Source organism: Acomys minous (assembly GCF_964271855.1).
Source record: "Acomys minous genome assembly, chromosome: 9".
In the NCBI taxonomy this organism is placed as follows: Eukaryota; Metazoa; Chordata; class Mammalia; order Rodentia; family Muridae; genus Acomys; species Acomys minous.
The window spans coordinates 77,652,281-77,669,534 of record NC_140490.1 but is presented as its reverse complement, the minus strand read 5'-3'; the positions used below and the strand labels follow the sequence as shown (position 1 = coordinate 77,669,534).

The 17,254-nt window shown below is 47.3% G+C and overlaps 1 protein-coding gene across 3 annotated transcripts in view; it reads right to left on the bottom strand.

Moving 5' to 3' along the window:
• The window catches only part of EDARADD (EDAR associated via death domain), a 47,648-nt gene extending 32,700 nt beyond the window's left edge, over positions 1 to 14,948 (bottom strand). For 2 of the 3 annotated variants that reach the window (XM_084796231.1, XM_084796232.1), the window contains exons 1-3: positions 14,447 to 14,948; positions 3,626 to 3,684; positions 2,491 to 2,530 (exon numbers count right to left, since the gene is read on the bottom strand). In XM_084796231.1, the coding sequence (XP_084652357.1) occupies positions 2,491 to 2,530; positions 3,626 to 3,684; positions 14,447 to 14,477 (130 nt within the window). In that variant the 5' untranslated portion in view covers positions 14,478 to 14,948. The remainder of the gene's footprint in view (positions 1 to 2,490; positions 2,531 to 3,625; positions 3,685 to 14,446) is intronic. The other variant, XM_084796233.1, reaches the window with a different exon arrangement.
• Positions 14,949 to 17,254: the final 2,306 nt, after the last annotated feature.

Below are 17,254 nucleotides of genomic sequence, written 5' to 3'. Positions count from 1 at the left end.
TGGCATTGTCCTCTTTCAGGAAGATAAAGGAAAACACTAGCAGGCATTTAATTGCCTTATTATTGGAATTCAAAATTTAAAGCTTCTAACCAAGATTCATTTACCTACAAAATGGTGCATGTATTTGGAGATTTTAAAAGTATTCACTTTATATTATCTGTTATGACACAGGACAAAGAGAAGGTCTGTTGTCTGGTTTGAAAGTCATGCTTCTTCTATAAGCATGAGGACGTGGAGTGAAAGTTGCACAAAGCTCAGATTCTAGAAACACCATCATATTTCAAGAGTAGGATCGGGTTGCTAAGCAGTGATCTTTTCCTTTCAAAACAGGAAATCACTTTCAAGGGCAAAGAAGAAAAGACCTTTATGACATGTATCCAAACATTGTTCCCCCTCTCCCCATTGGCCATTCTACTTAGAAGCTTCTGACAGTGCCTAAACTGATTTCCGGGGGTGGGGGTGGGTTGGAGAGCTTTCTCTCTAGCCTCATGAGCATGAGGTTCATGCTCAGTAGAACACACTCTAGAACCTGGATCTTGTTTGTTGGATGTTGAATTCTCTTTTTACCAATGTGTATGTGTGTGTGTGTGTGTGTGAGAGAGAGAGAGAGAGAGAGAGAGAGAGAGAGAGAGAGAGAGAGAGAGAGAGGGAAAAGGTTAATGGAATATTTGTGATTTTAAATTGGGAGGGACTAGGGACTATCTGGGAGGGGAAGAAAGAGAAATAGCCTGAGGCAGCAGGAGGTGAGACAGTGAGGGAGGGGAAAGGTTAGGATTGAGTATAGTGACACATATGTAAGGCAATGACTTGGAGACTCACCACTTTGTATACTGACTTTAACAATTAATTAAATAATCTAGAAATGGGAGCTCCAGAAGAGGGACAGGTTACCTGTGGAGAGGGTGCAGAGGAAGGGAGCTTGCTGGAAACCTCCCAAGCACTGCCATGGCTGGTACTCGAGTAAGGCTTTGGCTTCTCCCCTGATCCCACAGTCACTCCAAGAACATGCCCAGTATAGAAGAGGACTGGCACATTAATGGTGTCACTCTAAGTGACAGGAGAGTCTGGGGACAGGAGAGTCTAGGGACAGGGAAAGGAGAGAGCAATGCCTTGGCTGACACCTGAACTTCCCACCGATGGCCCTGGTGGGAAGTTCTCCTCCGTTTCCCATTGTCTGGGAGACATGTCAGGGACCTCCTGGGCAGGGGTGCCACAGGCGACCTCTGCACAGAGACCAAGCAGCCAGGTCTGGAGCTGAGATGATGTGACTGTCCCTGTTCCCTCATTCCTGGGTTGTCCACAGGGAACAAGGTCAATGCTCTGATGTAACAAACAGCAGGATGGCTTCGCAAACACCTGGTGGGGCCACGAAAGGTTACAATCTGACCATTTTCTGATGCTTACAATGTTTGAATTTGAGGCTGTGGAGTATGAAAGACAACTCTGGGGGTGTCCTTTGAACCTGACGAAACATTCCCTTGGTCTTTGGCCACAGCATATTGCTAGGGTTTCGGTGAAATATACTCGAAGCCTTCCCCAGTTGCAGGCCAGGGCTCATTCATATTCCCATCTTTTCTCTCCTTCCTTCCATCCTTTCTTTTGAGACAGGGTTTCTCTGTGTAGCGCTGGCTGTCCTGGAACTCACTCTCTAGACCAGGCTGACCTCGAACTCACAGAGATCCACCTGCCTCCGCCTCTGGAGTGCTGGGATTAAAGGCGTGCGCCACCACTGCCCTGCTTCACCATCTTCTTGATGACAACCATTGATTCAGGGATGGGCATGTGACCCACGCTGCCTGTATCACAGTTCCGGAGAGGCTCCCTGTCCGCCACCATCTTGAACAGCATGGTGGGGTGCTGGCATTGCTGAGACCCTCTTTCCTTCCTCAGCAGGAAGTCCTGCCAAGAGCAAGGGAGAGCCCCACTGAGGAAAGCAGAGCCACAAGGCCAGGGGCTGAGCCAAGAGTGCCCTAAATGTGTGGGTTCAGAAGCCCTTGGAACCTCTGAATTAAAAGGTCTTTTTTTTTTCCTCCTCTCTCCCCCCTTTCATTTTCCGTTTTGGATTTTTGAAGTAGAGCTCAGGCTGGCTAGAACTTATGTAGCCCAGTCTGGTCCCAAACTCCTAGCAGTCTTCTTGCCTCAGCCTTCCTAACGCTAGGATTACAGGAACACCACCTCACCCATCACTTCCCCTCCTTCTTCTTAAACTAATTTGAGTCAGTTCTGTTATTTGAACAGACCTGGCTAGCTTTGTGTCGTGCCTGCTGAAAACACCACGTGGAATCTAAATGTATAATCTGGTAGAAAATGATTGACACATTTTAATAAGAAAATGTATTTCTGAGGACACTTGTGTAGCCAGTCTTAAGCTGAGCTATTAGTCCCTTTCTGTTTCACCTTCTTCAATAAGAGAAACTGTACTTTGAGTAGTGTTTTGTTCGAGATACTCAATTAGTCACAAGTTGAAGTCCTTGTATTAACTGTTCTTACCTTTAGGGAGTCCGGTGTCTTGAATGGGATACTTGTCTGACTGCAGAAACGGACAAAAGCAGAGAGTCAGTCTTAAGTGTCAGTTTTGAGATCAAAGTGAAAAGAGGGCTTTGTGTTAGGTTTCAGTTTAAAACCTTGGAGGCAAGCAGGGGTAAAGCTAGCTCACAGGCAGAGTGCTTGCCTAGTATGCACAAGGCCCCAGGTTCCATCCCCAGGATTGCAGTATAAAGCAACATTAAACCTTCTAGGTCTTTAGCCTCAGGCTTATCAGCAGGCCTGACTCACTGTTTTTCTTCTGAGCTGATAGGAATGAAATCAGAGTCGAAGGGTTAGTGTCAGAACATGAAACAGAATAATCCCCCTCTTAGCTTCCTTGGCTCTGACCGCTAAACCACACTTCCTCCCTTCTCTGCTGGGCTTTTCTTCCTCTTAGCTTCCTGCAGCTTTATGCTCAGATTTTGTCTTTGTATATTCTGGGAGTGCACATTTCTTCTCGCCATTTCTGTGACAGTCGTGTCACATACATGTGTTCAGGGCAATATTCACTGCTGTACAACTCCGGACTCCATTCTGAGTTTGAATCCTGGGATGGGACTCCATGTTAAATATTCTGAATGTTGAAAAGAGGTTAACTAAAAACAGAGAGTATTAAAAGTTGACACCAGACAAAGACCTAGGAACATCGAAGGTCACTTCTGGTATGCATGAAGCAAGAAAAGGCCCCAACACCACTTTGTTGCTGTCTCAGAGACGATTTCATGTGGCCTGGGCTGGCTTCCAGCCTGCTATAGAACTGAAGATGAATTTAAACATTTGACCCTCCTGCCTCCACCTATAGAGTGCTAGGATTGCAAGTGTTCAGCACCTTGCTGAGTTTATGTAATACTGGGATCAAACCCATGGCTTCGTGCATGATGGGCAGACACTCCACACACTGAGCCACATCCCAGCACAAGATCTAATGCTGGTGTTTGGCCTGGAGATGGTGGTGCCACAGAGGATACCATATGAAAGAAGTGTATCTTTGGAAACCCTTACTTTGGGGTTTCTGACCTTTCCTGGAAATACTTGGTGACTACGATGTGATAAAACCAAGTAAACCCAAGGCACAAAGAGTCAAAAATCTGCCACCTACCATGGCAAAGGATAAAGTGCTGGGGTCTGTGTCCTCCACTGGCTCCTTTGCCATGTGATCTGGGAAGATACAAAGGGACAGAATTGTATTTGGATAAACACACAAATGAGGCCTTCCCAGTCATTTTTCACATCCGAATGAGCTACCTTTTCCAGGCAATATAAATGCTGTTGATCATCTGTGTAGTCAAAATAGACCTGATTGTGTTATTTCTTGGAAGAGAGAAAGAAAAAGAAACAGAAAAACAAAAAACCACAATGCTCAGGACTTCTAAACAAACACAAGCTATTTATAAATATTCTCAAATCTTGGAGTTACAACCAATCACCAATTACACAAACATGATACCAGTTGCCAAGTGTGCGCATATGTTTTTAGGCCCATGTTGTTTGCAGCAATCATCTACCTTCTTATTTTATGAGGGGTTTTCTCAGTAGCCTGGGACTCAGCAAATAGGCTAGGCTGGCTGGACAGCAAATCCCAGGGATCTGCCTGTCTTCACTTCCCTAGTGCTGAGATTGCAAGTAGGCACTACCACAGCTGCCTTTTGTACACTGGGTCCTTGGCACTTGCAAGGCAAGCATTTACTGACTGAACTGTCTCCCCAGGTACCAACAACTCTGTCTGTTTGATTGCATGTAACTTTATTTAAGAATTTTATTCTGAATCCTGTATATTTACTTGTTTCCTAGTCTCTGTGACTTGCTTGTTTGTTTGTTTGTTTATCTTTGTAGGAGGCCTAGGTCCAGTCCATTGCGTGCTTGTCTTTAAAGAAAAAGTCCTTTTAGGAGGCGAGAGTGATGGCTCAGTAGTTAGGGGCACTTGAGGTTCTAGGGGTTTGGTTCCCAGAACTCACTTAGAAGCCCACAACCATTTATAACTCCAGTTCGAGGGGATCTGACACCCTCTTCTGGCTTCTGTAGGTACCAGGCACACATATGGTAAATATATACATACAAACCTTATAAAAGCATTCATACATATAAAATAAACAAATCAAAAAAATTAAATAATGTAAAATATTACGTTCTTGGACTGGGAAGGAGAGCTCGTTTGTCATACAAGCATGAGGACCAAAGTTTGAATCCCTAGAACCCACAGAGAAGCCAATCAGGTGCAGCTGCTGCCTGTAATTCCCGCCCTAGGGAGGTGGAGACAGAGGAGGCCAGAGCAAGCTGATCATCTAGACTGACTGGAACTGACAAGCTGAAGGGAGTATGAGACAGAACCTCCACGGTGACTCAAGCGGCAACCCTTCCTCAGTGAACACTGTGGAAGAACAACTGAGGATGCGTCTCAACATCAACCTTAGGCCTCTACATGCATACACGCGCACATGTGAAAAAACGAACATGTATACACACACACATACCACGTATACAAGGAGAAAAAATGGCTTGCTTCTGGGACAGACTGAAATGGTCTAGAACAGTGGTTCTTAACCTTCCTAATGCTACAACCCTTTAATATAGTTCCTCAGGTGGTGTTGACCGCAACCATAAAATTAAGTTTGTTGCTATTTCATAACTTAATTTTGCCACTGTTATGAATTAGAATGTAAATACCCATGTTTTCCAATGGTCTTAGACAACCCTGTGATCATTGACTCTCCTCCCCAAATGGGTGGAGACCCACAGATTGAGAACGGCTTGTCTAGAAGACGAGCGTGCATGTGTGTCTGTGTGTGTGCGCGTGCCTAGGATTCCAGCACTTGGGAACAGAGGCAAGAGGATGTGAGTTTGAGGCCAGTCTGGGATACATAGTGTAAAAAGCATATGAGAAAAGGAAGACATAAGAAGGGCAATGCCCCACAGCATCAGCAAGGAGCAAGCAGGGTCGGTATGGCAGAGGCCTGGGGCCTCATCTACACCCCTGTTGAACTTGGGTAAGTCTTGAGGTGTGGCTTTGGGGGAGTCTCTAAGTGACCTTGGGGGAGCCCTGAGGTGTGATGTTGACATTAGGTGGGCTTTAAGTTGCCTGCGCCTTGGACTCTTTCTCTAGAACATGAGAGCAAATTCAGGTGCTCTGGTCCCTGGACACCACAAGGCCGGTGATCATCATTCGGGCTAGACATGAAGGTCACCTGGCAGCTTCTGCCCCTGAGAACCTCACCGATGTCTGCAATACGAGAAGGCGGGTCTGGAAGAGCTTGAGGCCAGCAGGGGAGTTGCTGGTTTATTTTCTGAAGGCATAAAAAGATCCCAGGAAACATGGGAAAGTTATGCTGTGAGCTGGTACAAGAGCTATGGCCAGGGCTTCTGTGGTTATTACTTTTGTTTTGTTTTGGGAGACAGGCCCTCACAGGGTGCAAGCTGGCCTTGAACTTTCAGTGTAGGGGAGAATGACCTTGAGCTTCTGATCCTCCTGTCTCTACCTCCCCAGTGCTGAGATGGCATGTGTTTGTCATTTCTCCTGATTTTTGAGGTGCCAGGGATGCAAGTTGGGGCTTTTGAGCTCAGCACACACTCTCACAGTTGAGCTGCACCCCAGCCTCCGCTTGTCTTTTCTTATTTTCACTCCAAACGCTCTGACTGCCTTGGCCTTTGTTGTACTAGGCTGTAGATTAGGTTTTTATTCTTATGTCTGTCAGATGTGCTCACAAACCTGGGTCCATGCGCGATGCCCCACAAGCTGCCTCTGCTCAGGGCCTTCGCCCAGCTGCTTTTGTCCTCACAGGCCCAGAGCTGTGTGTGGCAAGGAGATTGTGTGGGGGAGGGATGCTCCTTGTTATTTGAGACAGATCTAGAAGTAGAAAGTTTTTTAAAAGCCTTACCTGGAGGCCTTGAAGTTGAATGTTTACAATACGATTAAGTATAAAATCAAATCGTTTATCTAAAGCTTGAAAATGTTTGTTTTTACAAGCCCCAGGAATCAGCAAGTTGAGCCCACAGGCAAAGCTCCAGTGCCAGCTGGGATGTGGGGCACCAAGGGGCCTGGAACAGGACGGGGCGGGAGGGTTGTGTGAGCCCCAAAGAACGTATAGCTAGCAGTTCTTCTTTGGGGTGATAGAGACATTCCCCTATCCCCAGCTGTCACCCACTCTCCCAGAGCTGCCTGAACCACTGCAAACAAGCTCAGATGACCCCACATCAGCTGGCAGCTGACTGACACAGTCAGTAGTTGATGCTTTGTCCTCACAAAGCACCTTCTAGAGAGTTCTAGCTGGTAAGCTCACACATAGGGGCCTCTGGCAGTGTACCTCAGCACCCTGATTCCAATCAGAATGAGCAAGCTACACCATCATCCAGAATCTCTGGACCTTATGTCCATGACTTGTAATAGTAAGAGTTAAAGAGTCAGGTGTGATGGCACATATCTATAATCCCAGCTTTCCAGAAATGGAGGCAGGAGGCTCATGTGTTCAAAGCCAACTTGGACTACACAGTGAGCTACAGGCCACTGTGAGCTGTGTATTAAAAAAGATCCTATCTCAACAAACAGTGATAACAACAACAAACACCTATGTCCCCTTCCCATGTCAGTCTGTGACAGTGCCTATGGAAGCCCCACAGGGAAAAGCATCTTCAAGCTAAAAGGCCCCAGCCCTGCAACCTGAAGAAATAGCTAGAAGTCCTCCTTCCCTCAGGCCCACTCTGCACTGCACCATGTGTACGGTCTCTGTGATATTATGACAAACATATGTTGCTCTCTCTCCTAGATCCTGCTTGACCGTCCCTTCCAAAGGGAGGTCACCCAAACTCCAACTTTCCCTGCCTCTGTCATCAAACACTCTCTGAGCTAGCTCATCTGATCTTGTGTTTGAGAATGGGTCCCTTTCTGGGGAGAGGATGGGGCTGTCCGGGAAGATGTGAGCTGAAGCCTTACCAGACCCTCTCAGGTTATCAACGTTAGAATAGCCTCTCTGTCAGGCCTTATTTTCAACACACAGAGTCCGTCAAGCTTCAATCAAGCTCCTGAAGTAAAATCTCCATATAAATTCAAAAGAAGCGTTTGGGGAGATGGGTCAGTTGGTAGAGTACTTGCCTAGCATCCACAAAGCCCTGGGTTCAAGTTCTAGCACTACGTAAGCCCAGTAGAGTGGCACTTGCCTGTAATCACAGCACTCCTGAGGTGGAAACAGGAAGATCAGGAGTTCAAGGTCATACAACATAGCTAGCTTGGAGACAACCTATGCTACATGAGATATTATCTCAAAATTTAAAAAGGGCCATGTTCAGGGAACTCTGATCAGCCAAGCATATGGACACCTGGGTGCTGGCACCCAGGAAGCTCTGGGCAGCTTCATGCCCCTTCTTTCCCCATAGCTCACCCTGAGCAGCCATCCCTCTGCACCCTTTGTAGAATCCTTCAAGAGCTGAGGGGGATGGATAGCTCTGTGATAGAGCAATGGGTTCCACCCTCAGCATCACAAAACAAACTAGTAAAGGTTAGTAAATGTTTTTCTGAGCCGATAGAATTGTCAGAAGCACATGCTCACCAATATGAGGAATGGTGTCTTAGGGAAGGTGGCAGTCTTGGGGACAAGCCCTCAACTGTGAGGATCTTCTACTGCCTCCATGAATTATCAGAATTAAGATGGATGAAGGAAATCCTGCTGGTGCCCACTGAAGGCCTGCTTACTGAAGAAGGGACCCTATACCTTCCGTGGTCACATAAGTGACTTGAGTGGCAGAGCCTCAGCTAAGCTTTGCAACCATTCTGAGAAAGGCATGGGAACCCTCCTCTCCGCAGTGTGTGCTCAAGCTCAGGGATACGCACGGAAGAGGCAGCCTTTGAGTCTGAGACCTCAAGGTTGGCTGGTTTTCTAGAAGTGGCTCCGGCCTACTTCACCAGACGGACTCAGCTGGGGATGTTATCATGCCCAGACTTGTCTTACTTATTTTCAATAAGGCTTTTCACCTTTAAATTTTCATTTGCTGTGTGTGTGCACATGTGTGCACAAGTGTCACAGCACACGTGTGAAAATCAAAAGACAACTTTGTGGAGTTGGTGCTGTCCTTCCATCTTTATGTGGGTTTAGGGGATCAAACTCAGGTCACCAGGCTTGTGCAGCAAGCCCCTTTACCCCCTGAGTCAACTCACTGGCTCCATATCTCCTTTTTATAAAGACATCTTCATATTGGAGATCAATCCACTCTTATGATTTCAATGCAACTGGATTGCCTTCGTAAAAACTCTTTTCAAAAAAGGCTACATTCTGAGCACCTGATGTTGTTGTCAGAGTATCATGTTCTGAGGTGACAGGGTTAGGACTTCAACACCTTTTCAAGGACCATACTCCACACTCCATTTCCATCCCATTCCTTCCCACTCGCAGAATACTCAATCCACCCAAAGCCTCAGTCATTGTCACATCAACTCTAAATCCAAAATCTCATCTATGCATCCTCAACTCAGAGACCCAACCTCCTCACCTCTGGACTCATCTTGAAGGCAGCCTCAGCACCCAGAAGCCTCTGCAGGAGGAACCAGCTGCAGTGTCCCAAACAAGACCACAGTGACATCTCCCTTTACCCAGAACATTCTGGTCCTAAGAAGCAGTTTGTCCCAGGAAGTTCAAATAACCCAAAAGATGTCTGTTTGGAGATAATAAAGAGGCAATCCTGTTCGGTTCCCAGTTCCCCAGGCAAGAGAGGGGGGTGGGGGAAGGTTAGGGGGTAGGAACCCTGCATCCTAGTGCCGAATTGAAGGCGGCTCTTTGAACTTTCCAGAGGTAAGGTGGGAGGTGGGGTTTTTTCTTCTTTTCTTTCTTTCTTTTTATCCCCCCTCCCCCAACAAAGCTTTCTCCCACCCACAGCTGTTTTCATTCCTGCTTGTGAAGCTTTAGGATCAGACATTCTCAAAGCCACAGGAAGGGCCTGACAGCTTCTTTCTCTCCTGTCAAGTGCCTGAACTAGTTAGGGAAGGGGCTTGTGTCAAACAAGTGTGTTCCTATGGCGTCTTGGAGAGTGGCCTTACCTCCTGGCCCAGTGACAAGAATCAAGCTTATCAGGGAAGAGATGAAAGGATGTGAGAGAAGGTTCAGAAGTGAGAGAGTATAAAGAAACATAGGAAGCATCACAAGTAACAGAAGCAGGCCTAGTAGCACAGGCTCGTCATTCTGGATACTTCCGAGGCTGACGCAGGAGAGTGGAAAGTTCGAGGCCCACCTAAGCTACAGAGTAAATTCAAGGTCAGTATGCAAGTTAGTGAGACCCCTGCCTCAGAACAAAAAGTAAACAGAGGACTGGGGATGCAGCTTGGTGATAAAGCATTTGCCCAACATGTGCAAAGCCCCAAATTCCACCTCTAGTACCCCCAGAACCATAACAACAGAAAAATAAAATGAAGGACACATTAAGAAGCCCCACAGAGTGGGAGATGGGAAAACCACAGATGCCCACCGATACAAACTTGCTCCTTATGGTGGCCTGGGAGGAACAGCAGGCTGACCTAGCTTTGTACACGTGGCTGACTCCCGGAAGTGGTTTGCCCTGGGTTTGCCCAGGACTCATGTATAACTATAGGAAGGTGAGGGAGGGCTGGGGACAAGTGAGACACCTTCAAATGGACAGTCCTAGGCTAATGGCCAGGACCAGGACCAGGACAGAGCATCCAGCTTTTCCAGGGAAAACGGAACGTTGAACAAAGGGAAAGCCACAGACTCCTCTGCCACCACGGTGCTTAGGTAACAAGGGATCCCACCTCCTCACGGCTGTCCCTGTCCTGCCTTAACCTCCATGTAAACATGAACAGCTAGATTTTCATCACATTTGACAGACAATGGCAGATGAGCGATGAAGGTGGAGAATGACAGCTCTCCCCGTCACCATCATTGCCACCACCTTTCCTTGGGACCTCGAGCATCTTGTGAAGCTCCTTAATATGCACGTTCTTTCTTAAAAATTAACTTCACAGGGACTGGAGAGATGGCTTAGTGGTTAAGAGCACCACCTCCTCTTCCAAAGGACCTGGGTTCAATTCCCAGCACTCACATGGCTGCTCACAACCATTTTTAATTCCAGTTCCAGAGGATCCCATGGCCTCTTCTGGCTTCTGAGCGTGCACATAAGTGGTGCACATAAATGGGGGGGGGGGGAACACTCATCCACATACACATAAAATAAAATAATTTTACAAATTATCTTCATGGCCTGGGGAGACAGCTCGTTGCTTTTGCAGAGGACCCAGGCTCAGGTCCCAGCATCCACATAGTGGCTCACAATTATCCATAACTCCGGTTCTAAGGGATCTGGCACTTTCTTCTGATCTCCACAGGTACCAGGCACATACACATGGGGGGGGGATCAATACATCTAAAAAATATATAGTTAACTTTACAATAACTCTCTGTCTCTGTCTCTCTCTGTCTCTGTCTCTCTCTCTCTCTATCTCTTTCTGTGTGTGTGTGAGTATGTGTGTGTGTATAAAGACAGAGAGAGAGAGAGAGAGAGAGAGAGAGAGAGAGAGAGAGAGAGAGATGAACCTAAAGCCACATGCACGGCAAGCAAGCGCACTCTAGCACTGAGCTATACCTCTCAGTTCTATGTGTGAGGGAACAAGTCTTTTTTTCTCTTTTCACTTTGCAAGGTAAACTTGTTGACAAGTTTCACTTGATGAATAGGTTCCTCAGGAACAAATACAGAAAGAAGGTCCCCAGACACCCACACAGTTTGAGGCAATTTTATTAAATTCTGTATCACCATTCATCCGTTCATTTCTCCACTCACTGGAGTGAACCATGTTTACAAAGGGCTTTGTGTGTACTGAACACTGGGGTGGGAGTTAGGGAAGAGCAACAGGCATGACAGATTTGGGTTCTCGCTGTAGCTCGCTTTCCAATGGAGAGAGTGATGATGGCAAAATCGAACCTCAGAACAATGAAAGAAAGGTTCCAGGAGAACTGCGAGGGAGATCTCAGGGCTGATACTGAGTCACTTTGAAATCTGGAGAAATAGGAGGTATTGGGCAGGGAAGGGTGAAGGGAACTTTCCAAGCAGTGGAAGCAATCTTCCCAGGGACCAGAGAAGCCAGGAGGCATAAGGGAAGCTCTCAAGGGAAAAAGAAAGCAGTGTGGCTGTCATGCCAAAAGCCAGTGACCGAAAGTGTTGTATCAGGGTGGGTGGCCCTTCTGGGGCCCGAGAATTTGTCCAGAAGTGAGTTTAAACAGGAGAATGACAGAATATGACTCATCACAAATTCATTTTGACCACCTTTTGGAGGCCATTGGCAGGAAGCATGCGTCACTGCGGAAACTCCAGTTGGGAAGTAGGTATAAAAAGCCATGAGAAAGAGAGCAGTCTGTGGTGGACAGGTGAAACTTTCAGCCAAGCAGTTGTTCACGTTGGCACCACCTGCGTATACACTTCAGAAATGGAAGGCCCATGTGGAACATCTAGATGGAGGCGTAAACGTGTCAAGACATGTATTACATGGAAGGACCTCTTTGACTGACAAATTCTCAGAATGGCAAAGGATATTTTTAGCATCTCCCAGGCCTGAATATGTTCTTCACCATTCCCTGATGAAGCGATCCCTGGAGGAGGCCTTCTCCCTCTTTGTGGGGAGCCCCAGTCCATCTCACCTTGATGAGTTCACCCCATAAAGTAAGACACGGACTGTCTACAAGACACCCTCTACCCACACCCTTCCACACACACACAGATTTGATGTGGTGGTCCCTCTAAGGCAAGTTGTGGGCATCTGTTCTAGATGGGCCAAGCTAATTAAGACTCTATGATTCTAATTCTATAATGCTGCAACTGTCTCCCAAGATCATATATCTACTCCCACATACACATGGCTTTGTGTGCGTAGGTATATGTACATGTTCATGCATGTATGTGTGTACAGACTAGAAGTCAACTTTGGGTGTGTGCCTCAATCACCATGTATGTGTGTTTGTGTGTTTGTGTGTGTGTGTTTGTGTGTGTGTGTCATATGCACATTTTACACAGGCATATGTATCTGTGTGTGCATGGAGTCCAGAGGAGGATGTCAAATAGGCTGTTTTCTCATTCTCTACTGCTTGAGACAGGGACCCTCACTGAACCTGGAGGCCAGCACACCTCAGGGATCCTCCTGTCTCCTCCCCACCCACCACAGCCCTGGGGTTACAGGCATGGGTGCCACGGCTAGGTTTTCATGGGTGCTGAGAACTTAAACTCACATTAGAGCTCGGGTCCCCGTGCTTGAACAGCGAGCTCTCTTCACACTCGGAGCCATTTCCCTACCCTTGCCCCACATTTTCCTTTGAGGCAGAGGCTCTCAGCGAACCTGGAGCACATTCATTTGCCTTGGCTAGCCAGCTGGCCAGTGAGCTCCAGGGATCTGTCTGCCTCAAACCACCCACCCTCCCAGCACCGGGGTTCCAGACGGGTGCCACCATGCCTGTCTTTTAATATGGGTGTCGGGGATCAGAATGCAAGCCCTCATGCTTGCTTGCTTGCTTGGCAGATGCTTCACTAATGAACCAGCACTTCAGCCATCCTTGATGTGCTGATGTCACTGCTGAGCTGGTTTACACACACACACACACACACACACACACACACACACACACACACACACACTTTCTCTGATGCCAGTAATATTGGGGGAGCAGCTCAGGTCAGTGTTACCTCATCTACTGAATTCCCTTTCTCCATCTTTTAAATCCCCCCCCCCAGTAACATTTAATAAGTCTGGGACCATTATGACTAAAATTAGCCCCAAACACTTCTTAGCATCTTACTAGTGGGGTTCTCAGCACAAGGGGGAGCAGTGTTAGTAGCAGAACAGAGGTGGGGGATGAGAGAATTTTCCCTTTCTGTTCTTCCAAACAATGGGAGGGATGGCCAATTTATTTCCACTGATAGCCTGTGGACCATGATGCATTTGAAAAATTTAGTTCTTTCTTTGATGTCACAGCCCCCTCCCCAAACCAGCACTTCGAATTGCCAACATGGCCACCGGGCTTAATCTTCTGGCACTGCCAGACATAGGGTATTTCCCCCATCAGGTCAGAGCTAAACAGTTGAACTCTGTCCCTGCTCCAGCTCAAGAAATGAAATCTGAAACACAAGCAATCACATTTATCCCAGCAGTCCGGTCCGATTCTGTGTGGCTCTCACCGGAGCTTCCAACCTCACCAACACTAGAGACCTAGTCTACTCCGAGGGACACACCGTCCATTCATCCATTCATCACCCGTGTCCCACAAACACCAAGGAAGTTTGGAGCTAGGTTACTGAGGGAATCCCTGGATGAGGAAATTTTAAAGAGATTTTACTTAAATGCAGCGAGAAGGCATAGAAAAATCTAGACGTTGGCCTGAGGTATTAAAGCACAACGTTTTAAATGTACTGCCGGGACTAGAGGCCTCCGCAGGTGGGGGTTGCACAGGTGGCTCTGTGTTCGGTATAATAGTTTATAAAACGGCTCAGAGCCCTTAAGACTTACACAGAAGCAAAACCATCTCAGGAAAGGGAAGCAGGTGGGAAACAAGGTGTGTGAGTGAAGGAGCAAGGGAAAGGCTGGGATGGGGCGCAGAATCCTCCCTCCTGTGTTCTTTTCTGTCAAAGGTTTACTGACTTGTTTCAACCTGGCACCCGCGTGGCCCAGAACAAAAGCATTCGGCCGGCTTCCGCGTGGGGAGAGGCACCACGCACACCCTTAAGTGTGCAGGAGGCAAGCAGTCAGCCTTGCTCACAGAGAGGGAAGTACAGGGACAGGATTGGGAGGGAAAGGACGTGTGCCCCGCAGCTGTCCCCATGGAGCCTCGCACACATCTGGTGCGAGCACTGTTGTCCTAAAGCCTCTCAGGGGTGACTGAGGGTCAAGCTCATGAACCTCAGCTGGTGGTCACACTCCAAGTGTGGGCGCGGCACCGTGCCACTTTACCTGAGCGCAGAGGGTCATCCGCAGAAGCCATGAAGACCAGGAGAGGACAGATGAGTGTCCACGCAGGGGTAGGCAGCTTCTGGGACCCCAGAGAACAGCAGGATCTCCCGGACCCAACCTCCTGCTGCAGCAAGGCGCGACTCTAAGGCTCTGCGCTCTGCCTTGCTGCTCCACCTCCTCCCTGCCCTCCTCCTCTTGATCTCTGCCACTTCTTCCTCGTGCTCACTTCCTGCAATTAGCAAAGCCCCTTCCCGGCGAAAGCGTCTCTCCTGAACTCTGGAGAGGACCCGTCAGAGCCCCCGGAGCACGTGTCCTACCGGTACCTAGACCTAGTACACAGGTCTCACCACCGGGGTCTCACGCGCTCGCAGCAGGGAGGGCCTTTCAGCCAGCCTTGCATTGGCTGCCGCAAGCCAGCCGGGTTGGCTTTCCTGGTTCCTAATCTCTCTCCCTTCAGCTGGGACACCAGTGCTCTCCCAGCGTGCTCCTTGCACAGGCCCGGGCTGAGACGCCTGCCGGCGATCTGATGTTTGAACAGTTTCCTAATCTTCAGGCAGCTTGAACGGCTGCATGACCGCACTTGCTAGCACTTTCTATTTTGATGTTTCTTTGGCATTAGTTACTGCCTGACCTCCTGGCTGAGCACTACACAAAGGAGCGAGAAGAAACCCCGGTCGCAAGGTCTCTTCTTCATTCCTTTGGAGGAAAAACAAAACAAAACAAAACAAAACAAAACAAAACCAGAAATGCAGAGCCCACTGGCCCTTAAACAAACTAAGGTTTACTTTAAATGGAATTTTATACTAATTAAGTGAGCAGAGAATCCGATCATTTAAAACGGCTATATTTTACTTTATTAAAATTTTAATTTAAAAGTTTATTTCTATTATTTTTAAATCATGTGGAGTGGTCCTTTGCAAAAGCAACAGCACCACTCAGTGCTAAGCCACTTCCCCAGCTCTAGTGGCCTCCGTACCTCCCTGGTGACTCCCAGGTTGCTTTGTGGTTCTGAGGCTCATGATGCTCTTGGGGTTTATTTTTATTCTTCATAAGATGCCGTGGAAAACCCGGGTCTTCAGAGAGGAGGACACAATGGCTCACACAGGAAGGGAAATGATTTTAGAAAGGGTATTTTCTCAGGGGGTCTATTTTGAGGTTTGGTCTGTGGTTCTTTCTGTACTTCACATGGAGATGGAATTCACTTCTGAGGTTTGGCTGTCAGAAACCACATGTCAAGTCGGGCTGTCTTGTTAGCACAGGTTCAAGTGGTTTGTTTTTCAAAAGGAAATTGTAAATAGGTCTTCTTATGACACCCGTCCTTCACGGGACAGAAGATGGTTCTAGAAATCTGCGTTGCCTCTCCCTCCCTCTCTCTCTCTCTCTCTCTCTCTCTCTCTCTCTCTCTCTCTGTGTGTGTGTGTGTGTGTGTGTGTGTGTGTGTGCGTGTGTACGTGGATGAGCGTGTGCTATGGAAGCAAATGGAGAGGTTAGAGGGTACCGTGCCCAAATCAGTTCTCCCCTTCTGTGGGTCATGGGACCAAGCTCAGGCTGTCAGAGTGAGAGGCAAGCACCTTCCTTTACCTGCTGAGCCTAGCCTCCTCCTCCTCCTCTTCCTCCTCCTCCTCCTCCCTCTCTCTCTCTCTCACTCTCTCCTCCTCCTCTCCCCTCCTTCCTTCTCTTCTTCTTGTTCTTGTTGTTATTATTATTTCTCTTCCTCCTCCTTCTTTGAGACAGTCTCACTCGCTAAACTAGGCTAGCCTCAAATCCTCCCAAATGTTTCAGCCTCATGAGTGCTGGGAGTAAACATCTGGCTAAGGTTTTTCTTTTCTTTTCTTTTTAGCCTTTATGTTTTCATGTGTAGGGATGTGTTTGCCTGCTTGCATGTCTGTGCACATGTGTGTAGTACCTTCAGAGACCAGAAAAGAGTATCTGATTCCCCTGGTATTTGAGTTACTGTCCTGAGCTACTATGTGGATGTTAGGACTCAAACTCCATCTTCCAGAAAAGCAGCCAGTGCTCTTAACTGCTGAGACATCTCTCCAGCTCAAGGTTAAGTTTTTGTTTGTTTTGTTTTTTGAGACAGGTTTTTTTCCATTCTGGCTATTCTGAAACTTGTTCTGTTAGACCAGGCTGGCCTTGGTTTCAGGGATCTGCCTATCTCTGCCTCCCAAGTGCTGGGATTATAAGCATGCACAGCCAGCCTGGCTCCAAGGTTTGTTTTTGTTTTTTGTTTTTGTTTTTGTTTTTTTAAAGACAGAGCCAGTATTTTGGTGTGATTCTTCAGCTTCTTTTCTTATAGACTGTAGCCACTGTCACCATCCTCTATTCTTCCCTACATGTTTTGTGATCACTAAAGTATAATAGAAATTAGGATCTGCTCTTTTCAGTGTACAAAATAGTAATTAACAGCATTTCTCATGCTCAGAAGGTCCTACTTCCTGTCAGATTACACTTCTCAGTGTCTGTTTCTGTGGCTCCCAGAGAGTGTCATACTTGGTAGTGGTAGTTATATGGCCCTTTCAAAAGTATTTTTTAAGATTATTTTTATTTGTAAAGTATGTGTATATGTTCATATGTATGTGAATGTAGGTGCCCACAAATGCCAAAAGAGGTGTCTGATTCCTTTTTATTTTTTATCTTTAAGACAGGGTTTCTCTGTGTAGCCTGGCTGTCCTGGGACTCACTTTGTAGACCTGGCTAGCCTCATACTCAGAGATCTGCTTGCCTCTGCCTCCCAAGTGCTGGGATTAAAGATGAGCATCACCACCACCCAGCAAAAGTATTTGTCTGTGTGTGTGTGTGTGTGTG